Here is a 19,217-nt window from a genome sequence, read left to right as displayed (position 1 = left end):
GTAGACGTCTGCACAGAAGGACTGGTCATCGTTGACGATCTTGGCTCCCTTGATGAGGAGACGGTCGCTCTGCGGAGGGAAAGACAACCGTCAGCTCACAGCGGGAGAACCAGAGAACAGAAGAACGGAGAACCTTAGAACCATGGAACCATGGAACAGGAGATCAGGAGAACCGGATGGGGCGTTGGAAAGGACAGACAGTTTAAGGACTTTTGATGACTGATAATCAGGAAATAGAGAAGCAAAGACAATTTTGAAAACATTTTGTGATATGTACACACACACACACACACACACACACACACACACACACACACACACACACACACACACTGCTCCTTGTGTAAGGGATGCAGGAGCTGCTGGGATGTTTTAACAAAGACACTGTTTACAATACGGAGGGTGATGGAGGGAGAAAGAGGAGGCTCAGATCAAAAGGGAAACATAAACCTTTGGAGGAGAAGTTCATGAGGAGGTTTGGAGTCGCAGCTCTGACATCCATTCATTCATCATCCACGGTGCTCTGCGGGGGGCGGAGCCTATCTCCCGCCGCCGTAGAGGCGGGGCTTAACCCCTCATTCACACTCGTCTGACCGTCTGAATCTCCTGTTTGCAATTTGAAAAGGTTTTCGGTTCAAATCCCGCCCCGCTTGCCTGCACAGCGGGTGGGAATTCCATCTCGGGGCGACGCGGGGGAATTAGGGTGAGAACCCTCCGGGGGTTGCGGGGCAATAAGCCCCCCCCCCCTCCTGCAGGCCCTGCAGACATGGCAGGACCAGTCACTTCCAGAGCGTGGAATCAATCATTCACGCCTGCTGCTGTGCAGGGGAACAGGGAGGGGAGGGGGAGCCATCGCCATGGCGAGGAGCCCCCCCCCCCCCCCGGTGCCCCCTCGCCCCTCCCTCCGGGCTCTCCGTCCAAAAAGGGCGTGGCAGCTCTGGTCACAAGAGCTCCAGCATCCTCCGCTAACAAAGGCGGCTCTGTTCCCCCGGCCGGCGGAGGAACCCGACGCGGAACACGCTCGGAACCGGTCCCCCCCCCCCCCCGGGACCAGGCACCGCCGCCACGCCTGGTAGACAAATGCCGGGACGTCCTCCTTCGAGGACACCTGGGCAACGTCGGAGGTGTTCCGGTGGCGCCCGCCGCTGGCAGAAGCTGAGAAGGACGTCAGCCGAACGGAGACCCGAGAAACCGGGAATCGGGACGGACCCCAAAGGTCCGACCTCAGCGGCGGCCATGTCTAATTCCTGGAATGAGACCAGGATCCAAAAGGGAGCTAGAACCGCTTTCAAGAGAACAAAAGAAAGGAGGTCCTGATGGCTGGAGACGAATGAATAATAAATACATGGGGGGGGGGGGGTTCCTCCACAGAACCTCACGCAGAACCTGCAGAACCTCATCTTAGATACACTTGTATTTGACTGAATTACTTGGCGATTTTTACAAATGCATGACAATTGACTGATGAGTTAAAAGCAAGTTCTTGCAAGTTTGGGGGGGTATTTGTCTCGGCAGAAAATATACACCATATTTAAAAGCCTTTACATTTGACATTTTAAAAAATAAAAAAAAAAAGTGAATTGAAAAATAGCAACAGGGTGAAAGAAGAAGTGGCCGAACTGATGAGCCTGATGGGATGGATTAGCAGCAGCCGGCAGAGGGATCGATGCCCCCCCCCCCTCCGAGGGTCAATAATCCGATCACACCGACCCGAGTTCGGCCCTGAATCCTGAAACAAACCCGGCTAACCGGCATCATTTGGTTTCCAGCCCCGGGGGGTCGGAGGTGGCAGGAGGCGGCAGGAGGCGGGGGGGGGGGAAAGACAACTATTACCCCCCCCAGTATAATGGCGGCACTGTTGGCGGCTCGGCGGCGAGCGGAGCGGTCTGGTTGTGTTGGACCGCCGCCAAACAAGACAGCGACCTTTCCATCAGCAGAGCCTCGGAAACAGGAAGCGGAAAAAAAAACAACTCAATGGGTCGACTGTTTCCGCACGATGGTTTTCACAACAACTTCCCACACAAACGTGACGAGAAAAGCTTCCAGTGCCGGAGAGGAAACCCGTCCTCAACGCTCCCGCCGGCCAGGACACATGACGCCTCGCTGGCCCTCCTGGATCCATTAGTTGTGTCTGATCCTGAAGCTAGCCTGCGCGCTAGCCAACGGTCTCCAGACCTCCTGATCAGGAAGTCCGGTGACACCTCATGGTCTTGCTCCGCCCCCTGACACCGGTTAGCATCTGCGCCGTGTTCCAGCAGCGGCAAACATCATCTTTAAGCTAATAAAACAGCCGCCGTGACTGAAGATAATGCTAACAGCCGCTGATCAGGAGGGGGCACACACACACACACACACACACACACACACACACACACACACACACACCTTACCCAAAGTTAACGGTTTAGCAGGATGTAAATGTCTCCTAGCATTTGTGACGACACCTTTTTGTCCCGACAGAAGCTAACTTGGGAGAGACGGCGCAGGGTTTTCAGAATAAAATCAATGAACACACTTTCATAACAGTTAGCATTCTGCTGCGGCTACATCTGCAGGCTACCGAAAGCAGCACAGCTAGCAGTGACTCCTGATATTGTGTTAAATTCCTTAAATTCTTTTTTTCTGACTTCTAATTACCTCCTTCCCCCCCTCCTTAAATTCCCCCTCAGCCAAACAGGAAATCCCCTCAGCTCGGCGCCGTCTTGCTAGTGGTTCTGCTTCAGGACGTTCTTCCCTGCCGACGGGGCGGCGGGTGAAAAAGTTCACTGTCGGGACAAATGCTTTCATCTCGGGTCGCAAGTGTGTGTGTGTAAGAATGCGTGTGTGTGTAAGAGTGTGTGTGTGAGTGGGGATTTAAGACTACTTAGCGGGACTAGGAATTAAGTAGGCGTGTGATGGCGTGGTCGTGGTCGTGGCGCTGCGAGCTAACACATGCTAAGAGATACAGATGATCCGAGAGCGTGAGTGCTGGCCTGCGGAGCCGCCGCCACCAGGGGGCGCCGCCGCCACCAGGGGGCGCCGCCGCCAACGCCGTTGCACCAACAAAGCAGCTGATGATCTCGCAGCCGCCAAGGATTGTGGTCACGGAGACGTTAATCCGGGTCAGTCTTATTTTAGCCCGAGTCTATTTTTACTCCACGCCGCCATGACAGGAGCTTCTCCTTCTTCTTCTCCTTCTTTTATCTCCTTCCATCCATCTTCTGCAGGCTGAGAGACAAAAGGCTGTCAGACCTTTTCCGGGCCAGAAACATCTCACGGGTCACGACGGGATGTTCCAGCATGACGAGAAGAATTCCAGGTTCTTATGATTCCTGTGATTTATTCGGGGTTCTTGAAGGGCCGCCGGTTCCACGCTGTTCATCTCCAGATCTTTCTGGTTCTCCTCCTCCTTCTCAGCCGCGCCAAGAACATGTGAAAATTCCCCCCCGGCCCGGTTCCAGGCGTCCAGCAGGACGTCTTCAGACGGCCTGTTCCGTCCAACTTTCCGGCCGTGGAACCGAGCAGCTGACATTGGGATGCTCTTTGTTCCTCCCTGGGCGGGGGGGCCTCAGCTCAGACCTCCAGGAGGTCCAGGTGTTGAACCTGCAGAGTTCCATCCATATTTAATGGTGGAACCTGCCTGTGCAGCTGATCCCTGTCCATCAAGGACCCACCTGGTGGACATCACCCCCCGCACAGCTTCGGGTGTCTCCTAGAACCCAGGTCTTAGGGTTCCTCCACCCCAGAGCTCCACAGCTTCCTCCGAAAACAAGCCGACCTGGAGTTTGGTCTGGGTTCTCCTGGCCGGAGAACGTGGGTGGTTCCTGGTCCCCAATAGGGGGCGCCAGAGAGCCTCAGTGTGAGGACGCAGAACCCAGTTATAACTGGAAATGTCTCTTAACTGATAACTCTGCATAGCCGTGCACGCTTTAACCGAATGACAACAAGATTTAGCCTCGGTAGCGAAGCTTCTTGTTCCTTCAGGGTTGAAAATCCAAAAAATGTAGAAAATGTCTTTCTTCAATTGGAAATCCGCTTCGAACCGAGACAGAATGTCGCTAATTAGCTACAGATGCTTCCATGTTGCCTTCTGAAATGTTCCATTCGGTGCTCATTAACGCTAACGTCAAATGACCTTTTGAACCCGCCGGTCACGTGACCCAGCCGTCGTTCCGGTGAGGGCGGGGCCAGACCGCTGGCTCCGCCCCCTCGACGGTTGGCGGGAGCTGAAGTAGCTTAAACTAGCTAAATGACAACACAACATGCAGAAGTTGAGGTTTCCACGCCGTCCTGTTCGCCAAAGGTTGATGGTTCTACGTTCAGTCATCTGACGTGTGCGGCGAGTTCAGATGCTGCGACATTAGCGCTACAATAATGGTGGAAAATATAGAAGTACACAATAAGTACAAGGCTACTACGCTGCCCCTGGGCAGCGAGTACTCCTAGTACTTGTAGTACACACCCTGAAATACTCTGTCTGCGGAGGGTATTTAAACGGCGTGCTCCTGAACCGGAGCGTCTGATTGGACCCTGAGCTCAGCGGCCGCCACCCACTTCCTGTCTGCCTCTTTGTGGCGAATCCTTTCAGAATAAAAGCCCGGGTGTGTGTCAGGTGGACACTTCGCCCCCCCATCCGCTCCACCCAAATAGCAACGTGCACGGAGAACACGCGTACACGCGCATATCGGTGCGATCATGCGCGTGTCCGTGCGCCCCCCATTCACCACAGACATGGGCGGACACAGGGGCCGGTACCCCCCCCCCCACAGCAGTACGCGCGTTAACACACACACACATTCTTTAACACACACACACGCACACACGCGCACACACACACACAGTTCCCGCGTCTCGGAACCGGCTTGTGAAGGGGGGGGGCAGCGCGGAAACAAAGACCCCCCTTCCCGCACAAAGAGCGTGTGAACCTGCGGGACGCCCCCCCCCCCCCTCCCGCAAAAAAAGATGCTTGAATAGAATAATCGTGAAGTCCATACCGGAACCCTCGAACCGGACCGGACCGGACCGGACCGGACCCCCCCCTCTCTCCGGTACTCACGGTGATGCGGGGGATGTTCTTCTTGCCCTGGTAGCCCGACATCTTCACCGGTGCTCCGTCCGGTTCGACCGATCGGAGGAGGAGGTGGAGAAGAAGGAGGAGGAGAAGATGGTGGTGGAGAAGCTGGAAGGGGGGGAGGGGGAGTTCGGAACCGAGAGTCTTGAGCCGAGTCCGGTTCGCGTCCCTGCAGCCGCCCGGTTCTCCGCCGATGCGCCAAAGCGCTCCTCCCCAGACGGAGGCAGGCGGGGGGGGGGGCGGAAGGAGCGCAGTGCGCATGCGCGGAGCCTCGCCCTGCTCCATTGACAGGAGCCGCTAAAGCCGTCAATCGCGGATTAGGAGGCTAAAGATCCGCAGCCGGCGGCCATTTTGACTCCGGGGGAGGGAACCGGACCGGAGAACGTTCATCCTGTCACCGGAGAGAGGTTCTGCTCCGGGGTTCCGGTCTGCGGGTCGTCCGGGATTGGGGTTTTCTTCTTTTTTGAGGGGGGGGGAAACGGAAAAACTTCCGCACGGACAGGAAGTGGACGTTCCGGGTTCCGGTCACTTCTGTTCGACTTCCCCTATTCATCCGTGGAAAAAAAAACCATTCCTGTCCGCTGAAGAATCTTGATTAATCCTTTCATTGTTTCATTTCAATTAAAAAATCAACGCCTTACCGATCAGTACTTTTACAATCCCTCCACATGTCGGCCATTTTGTGTGTCTGGTGCTTTTACCACCACTTCCGGCTCATAAAATTAATAAACCAATGAGGACAGAGGTTGTCCTTTGATTGACAGCATGATGGCTCCACCCACAACTATGGGTGGGGTTTGTTTGCATCGCACCTGGTACACAGGGGGCGGGGCTAGAGTCATGTGATCGAATGGGGCGGAGCTAGAGTCATACGATACGCGGGGGGGCGGAGTCAAGGGCTGACGTCCATCAATGGGTTACATCTCATTTCGCTGGACTCATGCATGCTAAGCTATGCTAACAAATGCTCACCCTTTCCATGTGACAAGACAAAAACAGGAACTACAGGCAGAGCAGGAACGTGACGTGAAACAGAAGCACATCCAGACCAGCATCTCAGAAGAAGGAACCACCTGATGTTCATCCATTCACTCCATCTTCTTCTGACCTTCAGCCGCCTCGTGTTGCTGCTCCAATGTCAGCTTATTGTTGCGTTGTGTTGCGTTGCGTTGCTGCGTAGGCGCATTGCTTTTGTATTGCCATTGTTGTGATGTTGTGTCGTTGCTGTTTGTCGTGTTGTTGCATCACTGTGTTACCATTGCTGTAGTGTTGTTGAGTCACCCCTGAGTTGCTGTTGCAATTATTATGTCGCTATTGTGTTTATGGAGCACACCAGTTGTTGTGTTGTTGTTTTTGTCATGATACTGTTGTGTTGTAATGCTACTTTTCCTGTTGTGATGTTGTGTTGATGCAATGTTTCTATTGTGTTCCTGTAAAGTGACAGTTGCTTTGTTGCGTTAATTTTGTCTCGACATAGTTGTGACGTTGTGTTGCCGTTGTTACTGTTGTCCTGTTATCGTCGTTCTGTCTTTGTGTTACCATTTTCGTAATGATAATGTTGTCGTTCTCATTGATGTGTTACTCCGGTGTTACTGTTATAATACCGTTGTGGTTACATTACCATTGTTGCAATGATAGTATTGTTTTTGTGTTACTTTTGTTGCATTACTTTTGACACGATACGTTTATGTTGCCATGTTATTGTCGCTCTGTCTTTGTGTGACTATTGTTGTAATGATAATTTTGTTGTTGCCATTGTGTTGTTACAGTCCATATGTTACTATGGTGTTACTGTTGTCTTACTGTAATGTTGTTATTGTTGTTGTGTTACTATGGTTGAGTTACTTTTGCATCACCATCATCACATCACTATCATTCTGTCTTTGTGTTACCATTTTCGCATTGATAGTGTTGTCGTTACAGTAAATGTGTTGCTATGTTACTGTTATCGTACTGTAATGGTACTGTTGTGGTTGCGTGACTGACGTTGCGCTATTACTGCGTTACTTCTGTTGTGTTACTTTTGTCGCGTTACTTTTGCGTCGCCATTGTCACATCATTGTTGATCAGTCTTTGTGTTGTGCAAATGATAATGTTGTTGTTGTAAATGTAATATTACAGTAAATGTGTTACTGTGGTACTACTGTTGTCTTACTGTAATGTTGTTATTGTTGTTGTGTTACTATGGTTGAGTTACTTTTGCATCGCCATCATCACATCACTATCATTCTGTCTTTGTGTTACCAATTTCGCATTGACAGTGTTGTCGTTGTAAATGTAATATTACAGTAAATGTGTTACTGTGGTATTACTGTTGTCTTACTGTAATGGAGCTGTTCTCGTTGCGTTATTGTCGTGTCACTTTTGTCGCGTTACTTTTGCATCGCCATTACACATCATTTTCGTTCTGCCTTTGTGTTACCATTGTGCAAATAATAGTGTTGTTGCAGGAGTTGTGTCATTGTAAGGTTACAGTAAATGTGTTACTATGGCGTTACGGTTGTCGTACTGTCATGATTCTGTTGCGGTTGCGCTACTTTTGTCGCGTTACATTTGCATTATCACATCATTGTCTTTCTGTCTTTGCGTTACCATTGTGCAGATTGTTGCAGGTGTTGTGTTACTTTAAATGCCATTAAATGTGTTACTATGGTTGTCTTACTATAATGACACTGCAATGGTAACGTTACTGTCGTTGCGTAAGTTTGGTTGTCACGTAAATGTTGTGTCGCTGCTGTGTTTGTTGCCGTTGTGTTGCCGTCGCGTTCCCGTTGTGTTGCCGTTGTGTTGCCGTGAGCCTCCGGCAAAGCGGCCACTCCCTCCGGCAGCATCATGGCGGCGGTGCCGCCGCGGGGGCTTCTGGGAAATGGAGTCCCGCGGATGCGGCGGGTCCGAGGCGACGCATCCGGCGGGGATTCACGCACGGCATGACAACACGCGTGATTCGGAGGGTGGTGGTGCGGGGTGGAATGGGGGGGGGGGGGGGGTGAGGGGATGGCGTGATTTTTTTTTTTTTTTTTTTGGAGGGGAAGGAGTTTGTTTGGTTTTTTTTTTTACCCGTTTGTCGTCCAGGTTCTGCAGCGCCTCCTTCCCGGTGCTCTCCCGGATCTCCACCCTCTTCGGCGGCGGCGGGGTGAGGTCCGTCTGCCGCTCGATGACGCGGCCGTCCCGCCGCCCGCCGCCGCCGCCGCCGCCGCGGCACGCAGACAGCGCGTCGAAGTCCAGCGTCTTGCTGTCCGCCGAACCCTCCACCGGGCAGAACATGCCGCAGAATTTCTGTCGGGCCCGGGGCGGGCTGTCGGAGCCCATTCCCTTAAAGAAGGCCGGCACCTCCCCGGGGGTCGACATGCCCTGCAGGCTGCAGCGGGGTGCGTGTGCGTGTGCGTGTGCGGGCGCTCCTGGATGCTCCTCCTGATGTTCTCCTCCCTGATGTTCTCCTCTGCAGGTGGTTCTGTGGCGGCGGCGGAAGGTGGATCAGGATTCACGGACGAGCACAAGAAAAAAAAAAGAAAACCTCCGCCACCCTCCGGAGGGGGGGGTGAGTGGGGGGGGGGCGGTTTCCGGTTGATGACTTTTCACAATAAAATCCGGCGTCTCGCCCTTCCGGTTCCGGATCGATCGGTTTTTAGGGGGAAAAAAACGCAAACTCACGAGACTGATCGACTGATCGGCGGCTTCCTGCTCGGCGCGGCGGAGGAAGGACGAGTCCTGGCCAATCAGAGGCGAGCACCCCCCCACACTTCCGGCTCCCCCGTTGACCCCCCCTTTACCCCCCCATGAAGGATTACCGGTAACCGTTCTCCTCCAGACGCGTCCCGACGCACAAACGTGTGTGTGGGTGTGTGTGTGTGTGTGTGTGTGGGTGGGTGTGTGTGTGTATGTGTGTGGGAGGGGCTCAGGACCACGGACAGCTCCGGTCGGTCCCGCCCATTCCAGCGGGTATGCGCGCGCGCGCACACACACACACACACACACACACACACACACACACACACACACACACACACCTTACCCAAAGTTAACGGTTTAGCAGGACGTAAATGTCTCCTAGCTTGAGTGACGACACCTTTTTGTCCCAACACACACACACACACACACACACACACACCCTGTGCAGTTAGTTTAAAGTGTGTGTGTGTGTGGGGGGGGACAAATAATTGTATGTATTTCGATTAAATGATATAAAGTTGAATGAAATGAAACTAAACATGCATTCAATAATAACAGATAAAAAAGTACAAAGATTTTTTCTCTCGCCGCACCAGAAATAGTTTCATCAACACCTGATTTATGAAAATAAATATAAATGTATTGATAACATTAGAAATATTTTACATTTCTGATTCAATTTATGAGCCATCATCAGATATGAAATACTTATTGTCAAACTCCTGGCGCTGCCATCAATATCCCTTTACTTTTTATTGACGAGCAATGTCATTCATTGATTGATTGTGAACGGCATCTATTAAAGTGTAACTGCTGATTCAAAAAAACAGGATTGATTTATAAAATGGAAATCAACCGCCGGGAGGCAAAGACCAGGAGGAATATCTGCTATCTGATCAGAGCCCATAATCAATATCATTTACCCGGCTGGTTGTAAAATCAGGCCGTCGTTCCAGAAGGTTCTGATCTTCACACAGGAAGCCGGCTGATAATCAATGAACCCGCAAGAGCGATTGGCGGAGAGCTCGGTATTGATCTTGATCCAAGAAATCCCACAGATCACATGACTCCGAAGGTGAACAGGAAGTTAAAAAAACTGCAGACTCATGAAGTGTGTGTGTGTGTGTGTGTGTGTGTGTGTGTGTGGAGGCCAGCCAGGAAATAGACACCACCACCTGACCCGAGACCAGGAAATATCCAGATCCAACACTGACCATGTTCACGGAGACACCAAGCCCCGCCCCCTCCCTCCGTTTGACCAATCACAACCCCACACACACACACGCACACACACACACACACACTCTCTCCTTCGATCGGCGTCCTCGACGTCCTCGGACGAGTACATAAACGCTGCGAGCCGCCACTGGGGGGCGCCGGAGAGCCTCCGTCTACCAGGGCGGCGTGAGGAGAACCTGGATAATCAATAAGCGTCGTCAATAACAGACTGGAAGCATCTCTCAGGCGAGCAGCTGCATGGTTTCCATAGCAACCAGCAAGTGTGGGCGGTATGTGTGTGCATGTGCGTATGTGTGTGTGTGTGTGGTCAGCAGGCCCCTGCAGGAGCAGACCCTCCATGTTGAATGTGGGAGGAGGGGCCACGCCCAAGCCCCCACACACAGAGGAACGCCACACACACACACACACACACACACACACACACACTCTGAGCAGGGAGGGGCGGGGGGGGCAATTAGAGGAGTGGTGGGGGGGGCAGAGAGCCGGGCAGTCTCCAGATGGGAGGGGCCGCCTCCGGCATCCAGGAACACATGTGAGGGGGTCGGGGGTCCAGCTGTCCATCAGCTGCTGGAGCTTCAAGCAGCACCTCCACTTCCTGCCGACCTTCTTGCCCACCGATTGATCAGTTGATTGATTGATTTAAAAGGTTGGGTGGATCCGAGGCAACCGATTGATTCGTCTTTGTGGAGTTTAAACATGAATCATCTTTTCTCGTGCGTTAAAAACAAGAAATCTTTTCACCTCTAACCCAATGCACCAAATAACATGTTATTACACAGTAATAACCGTTATTACTGTGTAATAACAGCAGAGGGTCATCGGCAGCCCTCTGATGCTGTTACAACCCCTCTAATGCACGACCTTGCACTGCTTTGCACAACCCTGATCTCACTTGTATTTTTCACTTATTTAATGCTGTTTAATGACATGTTGTCTGTTTACGACCCTCAACAAAAACAAATTCCTCGTCGTTGCAAAATGACTCAGGGAATAAATAACTCTGATTATCACTATGTTATTACACAGTAATAGATGGTTGATGCCGCAGGGTTTGCAAATGTTAATCCGGGAGTTTTAAAAGACAGTGAGGAGGAGGGATGGAGGGGAAGATGCCGCGGGGTTCCCTGGAAAACTGCAAGTCTGATAATCAATCAATCAATCAATCAATCAAGTCAAAACTCCCTTGTGAAGTCGTCTACTTTTAAAAACAATAGGACGGTGATGACGCACTTCCGGTGCGGCGTCTGAGCCCTAATATTTAGTGAAAGAGGCTTTTCGTTTTTTCCGTAAAAAAAAAAATGTATAAATCAGGTGATTATGGGTTCTTCGGGATACGCCCATGACGTCACTTATATTGATTATTTAAACAGATGGACACATCCGGGTCGGTTCACATGCCGGATTATCGATCCGGCTCGCGCGCACCGAGCGTCTCCGCATCGCGGGCGGGGAGGGGAGGGGGAGCGGCCGCCTCCCTGTAACCACGGCAACGCCATCAGCTGCAGTGGGCGGGGCCGCGCTGCCTCGCAAAGCGCTGATTGGTCAGAAACAGGTGTGCCGAGCTTCGGGGGCGGGGCTTCTGCTCACTTCGAGGACCTCCGGGAATCCGCGGCTCCCGATCATCGCCAACTCTCGCGGGAACTCGGCCGAGCGGTGACGTCATGAGACGGACATCTGCTAACGTGACGTGTCATGACGTCACCACCAGGTGGTTTCCGTCCATGACGTGATGGACCTTTGCAACAGGTTGACCGCAGCTGTGAGGAGGCTTAGTGATGGAACACCAAGAACCCTGGACCAGGACCAGGACCAGAACCCTCTCCAGACCTCAGAGGTCCCGGGTTCTGGTCCGGGTCCCACTGGACCTCCACGGACTGGACCTCCACGGGATCGGACTTCAGGCCTCCGCCGAGCGGTTCTGCAGGAGCTTCTTAAATGAGGAGACGTTAGGAGACACTTTCAATCAGGTTTATCTTTAATGACAAAAGGCTTCATTTTCCAGGGCGGAGGGGAACAGAACCTGAAGCCCAAACATCTCCACCAAGATGATGATGATGATGATGATCACGGGCTGAGGACGGGGGGGATCTGCTGCCCCCTGCTGGGCTCTTAGATTCACTCCTTCTCCAGCTGAAGAGAAAAAAAAAAGGGTGGAGGGGAAGTTCTGCCTCCTCCAGTCCTGGTCCGACGTCAGGAGAAGCATCAAAATCTAACACAAAGCGAAGCACCTTCACACAGAGGAGGAGGTGGTGGAGACACCTGGGATGGGGAGGTGTTCCTACTGATCTTCTGATTGGAGAGCAAACTGCAGGTGGAGAGGAGGACAGACGTCTCTCCTTCACCAAACCCTCTGGAAGCATCTCAGGCAGCTGACACCGACCATCTGACCTCCAGGAGGTCCCGGGGCAGAGCCCGGACCAAAGACCACACCTGTGGGTTCCACCTGAGGAGGGGGAGCCTGCCCCGCTGCAGACACACCTGGAGGTTCCAACCCTGACGGACACAGGGTTCCATCCCAGGGGTTTTGGGTTCTCCTTCCTTCAGATGGAGGAGCGCAGGCTGGACCTCAGACCTCCGCTGAGACCCTCAAAGTCCTCAGTGGAGATCACACATTCATGGAAACATCTGGAGACCAGGTCTGCCCTCAGTCACACACCTGCCTGGTTTGATCCAGCTGAGAGGCGGGACATTAGATCTGGGGTCAAGAGGCTCCGCCCACCTGAGGGCTCCACCTGTGGGTTCCACAGGTGGAACCCACATGTGTCCTCTCTGGAACTTCAAACCTCTGTGCTCTTTTTCTGCAGCAAATAAAAAAAAAAAAGGGAACTAATGAACCCCTGTGACGGGCGGCTAGGCTAAGCTAGGCTAGGCTAACTTCTACATCTGGATAAAATAAATTAAAAGAGGACAGTCTTGGAGAAGTTTCCAAAAGAAGAACAAGGCATGATCTGTCAGCAGGCTCCACGGTTGGGTCGGGGGTCCGGTTCACCGCAGACCTGGACAGTCTTCGTTTCAAGGAGGGGTTCGGAGAAGATCTGGGTTTGGCGCTGAAGACCCCGATTGCTGAACATGGGAAGCAACTCTGGGCGGGCGGTGGCTGAATCTTCAGAAATGAGGGGTGGTGTTTACAGTCGGGGTGGGGGCGCACCTGAGAACCTCCTTATCTCAGGGATGGGAAGGGGGGGTGCTGGGGATCTTCTCACTTCAGCAAAACAAACATCGTGGACGTGGAGGACGCCTCTCAGGCACTTCTCCGGCAGCTCCGGGCTCAGAAGGAGCTGGCGGGGGGGGTGGTCAGCCTCTTCCCGATGTAGACCCTGCAGAGGAGGAGAAGACCGGGGTCGATAAGGACCTCCTGGGTCCCGGAGGACCAGAGGGAGCCGAGCAGGCCGACGTTCTCCCGCGGGTTCCTACCCGAGGCCCAGAGCCAGGATGTGCGATAGCAGCAGAGACGGGATGAAGACTTTGAGGAACTCGGCGGAGAAGATGCCTCCCTTCTTCATGGCCCCGGTCTTCCTCATGCTGAGCGTGACGGAGCGCCGCGGGTGGCAGAAGTGAAACTCCCTGTGGAGAGAAGAGAACCCGAGGAGAACCTCAGCATGTTCATGAGTAGCCCGAGCACGAGGTCAGCCGTGGACAGAAAAGACATTTTCCCCAACGTGGTGCCGCAATTTAGCGAACCGTGTCGTTCCAGCGTCGGACCAGGACGCGGGTGGGACCGGAGCAGGCCGTGCTGGCCGGCCAGCAAACCCTCCACATGTCAGCTCACACCACCATCAGAAAGCTGATGGTGAACGTCTCCAACCAGACATGGAGCGTTAAATCCAGCGGACCCTCGCTACCTCGCAGATTTCTTTTTTTTTGGGATTCACTTCTCGCGACAAATCGTTCTTACGCGGTTTTTAGCCATATTTAAATAGCCATTTTGTGATCGGAGAAGAAAAAAAGGAATAAAAATATAGTAAAATTAAATTAAATTCATTTTATAAAATGAATAGAATATGAGATCTCCTTTGGCTTCTCCGACGCCACTCCTGACAACACCGATGGCTCAATAGACCGACTTTCGGACCCGTCGACGGACGAGGACCTCAGTGAGAGGAAGAGGTTTGCCGGCGAGGAACAGGAAGAAAAGCAAGAAGAAGAGGAAGGAATGGAAGAGGCCCGTCTCACACAGCTATGAAAACACAGCAGAAGCCCTGACAAATCTGTCGCATGATGAGTTCCCTGTTGTCACTCGATGGACGGAGCCTTGGCAGTTTAGAAAAACATTTTCAGCCAGAAAAGGCAGAGGCAGCGACTCCCGACAACAAGTTTCTGAAGAAAAGCCATCAGTAAAGCCCACGTGTGTGTGTGTGCAGGGAGGTCAAGGGTTGAGTGAGGTTCATTGATGGTTCAAATGTACGTAAATACCATCTCTACTTTTCACGGGGGCTCATGGAACGAAACTCCGTCCAAAAGTGAGGGTTTACAGAAGTCAAAGGTGAAGCGGTGAGTGAGGATGAACCACCTGACCAAACATACCTACAAACCTACAAACACTTGAGTCGTGAAGAGCGTGGAAGGAGGTCAGATGCTCAGCTAGCTTAACTGCAAAACTAGCAAAGCCTGGCAGGGCCATAAATGCAGCGTCCAAGGAAGGTTACGCCGTATCTCACGTCACCAGAACAAGGCAGCGCTTCTCTGGCAGGGTTTATTAGGCTTTCTTTGGGCTCTGCGGCTCCAGTACGCCTGCAACGCACAGGCTGGAGGAGATCTCAGGACATCTGGAGCTCCACCAGAAGGACGGGCGGCTTCGGTTCGGCCGAGACGTTCGACACTGCCCGGCTACTCATCTTCTGACGTGGGATAACTGCGGACGCTAAAGTCACCTTCACCGCGATGAAGTTCAACAAATCCAGATCTTCCACCACTGATGATCCCCTCCCAGCTGCCCTTCACATCTCCACTTGAGATGCTCGGCCAGATTGGGTGCACTTATTCAAACCCAAGTCAGGCTGGATTTCTCTCACTGAACCAGTAAACAGAACTGGGAAAATAAAAAACCTAAGCACTTCTTGCTTTTTGTAAAAGTCCATCAGTTGCATGTGTGCAACATAACTGCAAAACCTTCTGGGAACACGGACAGCATGACTGGTTAGGACTTCTGTTGGAGCTGCACCATCATATGGTTATTCTTAACCAGTAGAAGCTGTACATTCAATTATTTACTGCCCTTTCTAATGGGCCACAATTCAAACAGAGCAGAAATAAGGTAAAGTTCTCATTGGTCCGGCCCTCCAACCCCATCCAGGTTCCTCAGACGGCACCTGGGAAGGATTGGAAGGATGATCTGCCCACCCGTGATCCTCAGTGAACCTGACGGCTGCTTTTGGACTGAAGACAGAGAACCATCTCTCAGGGTGTGTGTGTGTGTGTGTGTGTGTGTGTGTGTGTGTGTGTGGTCTCGGCTGCCCTGCTCACCCAGCACACACTCACTTGGGGGGAATGTTTTCCGGCCTGCTGGACCAGTCGGCCACCCAGTCGGCGTCCTTCATCAGGATGTCCATGTCCCGCTCCTTGTCCACAGCCTCCTCCTCAGACTGCACACACACACACACGGTTAGCTCTGGATGCTAACACCTCCACCATCGGTAGCATCTGCTATCGCCGTCTTTGTGGTGATGCGGCGCTCCCCGATGGAGGTTACCATGGCAACAAATCCAGTGCGTGGAGGCGACAGCTCCTCCTGTGACTTACTTGACTGTCCCTCTGCCCACTCATGTCCACGTCGAAGATGATCTGCCCTTCATCCTGGGGGCTGTGGGGCCGCGGGGGGCTGCATTCACACACACACACACACACACACACACACACACACAGTGAGATCATGGACTATGAGGCCTCAGGAAGGACCAAACACAATAGAGACAGTGAAGTCCATGGATGAAGTATTTCCACGGTCCGTGCAGGTGTAGTGTGAGTGTGAGTGTGAGTGTGAGTGTGAGTGTGAGCTGCAGAGGTACCAGACCCTGCAGCCAGTCAGTGAGGAGGTCTTGGATGAAGAGGCCTGGCCTTGGAGAAGAGCTCGCCCTGTGTGGTTGCCATGGTGAGCCCTGAGGCTCTGGACTATTTCCTCTGTGTGTGTGTCAGTGATGCGGAGGAGAATGCAGGTCTCTGGACGGGGCAAATACTGGGGGAGGAGGCTCTGGTTCCCGGTCCAACCTTTTAACGGTCGTTCCGAATCACTGGGAAAAGAGGTAACCCGTCCAAGTAACCATGGCGACGGCACACGCTCCATTAGAGCTTGGGATTTAACGGAGCAAATCGGGTGCTCTCGGCTCTGCACGCAGACCTTTGGATCTGGTCCTACTCAGGTCAGAAGACCCAGTCCTGGTCCCGAGGTTCCCTGGAAAATCGGGACCGAGAACCAAGAAGCAGAACATCCCTCTGCTGGCCTCGGTTCAAGACTACAGGACCCGGGTTTGGCGTCCGACCCGGAGATCCCGGTTCCTCCCGACCCGTCGCCCCCCAGACCTGGTCCGTGACCTCCTGAAGCTCTCCTAACCTTCCCAGGAGGCCTTGCGGGCCGAGCAGGTGCGGCGCTCTTACCTGTCGCAGGACGAGTTGCTGCGGCTGGACTCGTGCTGGGCGTCCAGCAGGATCTTCTCCATGTCGCCGTTGTGGATGGACGAGGAGGAGGGAACGTGCTCCAGACCCCCGACCATGGCCTCCTCCTCCTCCACCTGAGGGACGGGCAGCAGGCCCGGGGCCGGAGGGGCGGCCGAGGCGGACTGGGTCGACCCGGTCGAGCCAGTGTTCATCCCCAGCTCCACCCAGGACACTGCGGAGGAACAAAAACCATCAGAAGGAGGACTGCTCGGACGGACCGGGCCAGGGTCCCACGCCAAACGTCCGTCGGACGAAGGTCCGGTTTGAGCTCCGGTTCTGGTGGACCTCTGTGACGGAACCCGAGCTCGTCCTACGGCCCTGACAAACGGCCTCCGGGCATTCGATCGTGATGACGTCAGAGTGCCGGATGCCGTGGCAGCGCTGGAAAACATCTTCAAGAAGAACACTCTTTGCTCGAGGCCCGGAAGAGACCGCATGAAGTAAACACTGTCTTCTCATTCCGGGTTTCACAGTCCGGCCCCCCCTCCAGGAGATCGCCCGGCCCGCTCGCTCCCACGCCCAGCGATTACACCGCCGATCCACGCTCCTTTGTCCTGTTGCCATGGCGCTGACGTTGCCGAACATTCTGGCCGGACCTTTTTTATCAGCTGTGTGGTTGGTTTATGGGAGGCAGACGTGACACGCATGATGCAGGAAAGCCTGACGCTAGCGGGTATTAGATAAGAATCTTTATAGCTCCAGGAAGTGCCAAGAATAACGCGGGGTCTCAAATGACACAGCCGGCGTCCGATCCGATGACGGACAGGTGTCATTGTCCCCGTTTAACTCCATGACCGAGGAGGTCCAAGACCTGGGGGAGGGGGGTGAACCCAGGAGGTCTTCTCAGCCGCTCCTGCACGCCGCGGTGCAGCGACACAGTCGATGCATCTCAGATCGGGGTTGGAGTGAGGCGACGAAGGCGGTAGTTCTACCTGTGTTGAGGTTCTCTCCTGGAGGTGTGACTGGACCCAAACCTACTTCTAATACATAAAGTGAGCCAATCCTTCACAACGGACGATTCTGAAGATCTGAACCTGAACTGGAGCAGCCGCCTTGGATCTGACACGTGCACCGCTACGTGACACGATGGAGATCTGTGTGGAAGAACAATGGTGTTGTTTTTGCAGATACCGGACCACTGGATGGTCCCTGTTCTGTTGACCAAACAGAGCCGGACTGGAGAATTATCCCATCCTGCAGCCAGCCTCCGGCCCCTGGAGAACACCTCCATTCCTGGTCACTGGAAACTTTGAGCGGGGATTAGGAGTTCTGTCCGGCCTGAACCTCTCACTTTCCTCACGTCCCGAACGTCTCGCTGTGATTCACGTGGCCATAAATAGCGGGCGGGCGGCGTCAGCCCCCCCCCCCCGACCACAGGAGTATCGGCACAGACACACTTTTGTGGATGTGACTCCTTCCACGTCCAGGTCTTCTTCTCTTCCATCGCCTTACGACAGGCTGCTCTCCTGAGATAAAACTCCATCCATCCAGGGAGGAAAACTACTTATATAAAAGTAAATCTTCTGTCGATCCCAAAGCCAGGAATATAAAACTTAGATGGCGATTAAGCGGAAGAGGAGGAATCCAAACACAAAACAAACCTTCACACTCTAGCTTAGGGTTAGATTAGCTCGTAATTTAACGCAGAAATGGGAATAAACAACTGATTGTAGCCGATGGGAAGTAATTAAAATGGACCCTGGCCGAACGGGGGAGGAGGATGGCTTTAACTCTGAACATGATTTTTGTGAATTGATATTCGCATTAACATCCCGGGGAGTTAAACCCCCGGCTTTTACCTCAAAACACGAATTATTATTAACTTTTAGGGATAAACACCCCCCCCCCCTTCTGCCTCTCGCTATCTCGCCTTGTTTGCTGATAGCGCAGGCCCCGCCTCCTCCGCGTCGCGTGGTTCACCGATTCGCCAACTCGCCTGTCAATCAAGCTATCAGCGCCGTCCATTGGTCGAGATACTGTCAATAAACACAGAACATAGCGTTCTCAAGTCCTCCCCCCACCCAGCCAGCTGCGGCGGAAAAATAAGATAAATACGATAAAAAATGAAATAGAAAATGACGAATAAAAACGGTAGTATCAGATGAGCGTCCGCACGGCTTCGCATCCCGTACGAGAAAGCGACACAAAGGCGAGCAAGCTAACGGCTAGCTTACCGTTTAGCTCGGAGTCTCCGCTGGCGTCCGTCGAAGGGGCGCTAGCCTCGCCGGACATGGCTACGCCGGGGACCGGAGGGCTAAAATGGGTGCGAAACGCGGGCCGCCCGCTCCTGTACACATCCAGAGGCGCGGTAGGCCGGGCAACGGGGCCCTGGACGACCCCCTTCGGTCCGTTGGCGGAGGGAGAGCGGCTAGCTAGCTGGCCGCCGCCCGTCGTCGCTCGCTGCCGTTAGCTGGTCTGGAGCGCAGACGCGAGACGGCGCGCGCTCTTCTCAGGAGCTCCGCGATGACGTCACGCCGGGCCGATAACAAAAACACATTACGTAATATTAAATAACGCGATAAAATTAAACACGCGGCGGCGTCGACGCACGGCCGATTTAGATTTGTGTTTTAAAAAAAAAAAATGACAGAAATGGAAATCGGGGTAC

At 53.3% G+C, this 19,217-nt stretch overlaps 2 protein-coding genes across 3 annotated transcripts in view; both read right to left on the bottom strand.

Annotated features, from left to right (window-relative positions):
* Window positions 1-8,564, bottom strand: part of LOC147220599 (dihydropyrimidinase-related protein 2) — a 19,844-nt gene extending 11,280 nt beyond the window's left edge. Inside the window, exons 1-2 of one of the 2 annotated variants that reach the window (XM_086170085.1) lie at window positions 8,108-8,564; window positions 1-69 (exon numbers count right to left, since the gene is read on the bottom strand). The exon at window positions 1-69 is cut by the window's left edge and continues 20 nt beyond it. In XM_086170085.1, the coding sequence (XP_086026211.1) occupies window positions 1-69; window positions 8,108-8,398 (360 nt within the window). In that variant the 5' untranslated portion in view covers window positions 8,399-8,564. Of the gene's footprint in view, window positions 70-5,035; window positions 5,265-8,107 lie in introns of those variants that run through there. The other variant, XM_086170086.1, reaches the window with a different exon arrangement.
* A 3,351-nt stretch (window positions 8,565-11,915) lies between these two features.
* Window positions 11,916-19,203, bottom strand: bnip3lb (BCL2 interacting protein 3 like b). The gene is made up of 6 exons (XM_086170084.1): window positions 18,784-19,203; window positions 16,550-16,781; window positions 15,698-15,776; window positions 15,437-15,540; window positions 13,373-13,522; window positions 11,916-13,275 (listed from the first exon to the last, which is right to left on the bottom strand). The coding sequence occupies exons 1-6, from the start codon at window positions 18,839-18,841 to the stop codon at window positions 13,227-13,229; spliced, it is 672 nt and encodes a 223-aa protein (XP_086026210.1). The 5' UTR covers window positions 18,842-19,203; the 3' UTR covers window positions 11,916-13,226.
* Window positions 19,204-19,217: the final 14 nt, after the last annotated feature.

This window comes from Fistularia commersonii, chromosome 23, assembly GCF_037954325.1.
Source record: "Fistularia commersonii isolate RoL2024-O1a breed Wild chromosome 23, RoL_Fcom_v1.0, whole genome shotgun sequence".
Lineage (NCBI taxonomy): Eukaryota > Metazoa > Chordata > Actinopteri > Syngnathiformes > Fistulariidae > Fistularia > Fistularia commersonii.
This window is presented reverse-complemented; position numbering and strand designations above follow the sequence as displayed.

Coding starts and splice junctions, on each gene's coding strand:
- bnip3lb (XM_086170084.1), bottom strand. CDS start 18,841: ATGTCCGGCGAGGCTAGCGCCCCTTCGACGGACGCCAGCGGAGACTCC. Junction 15,541..15,697: donor GTGGGCAGAGGGACAGTCAA/GTAAGTCACAGG, acceptor GTGTGTGTGCAG/TCTGAGGAGGAGGCTGTGGA. Junction 13,523..15,436: donor CCGGAAAACATTCCCCCCAA/GTGAGTGTGTGC, acceptor TTCTCTCCACAG/GGAGTTTCACTTCTGCCACC.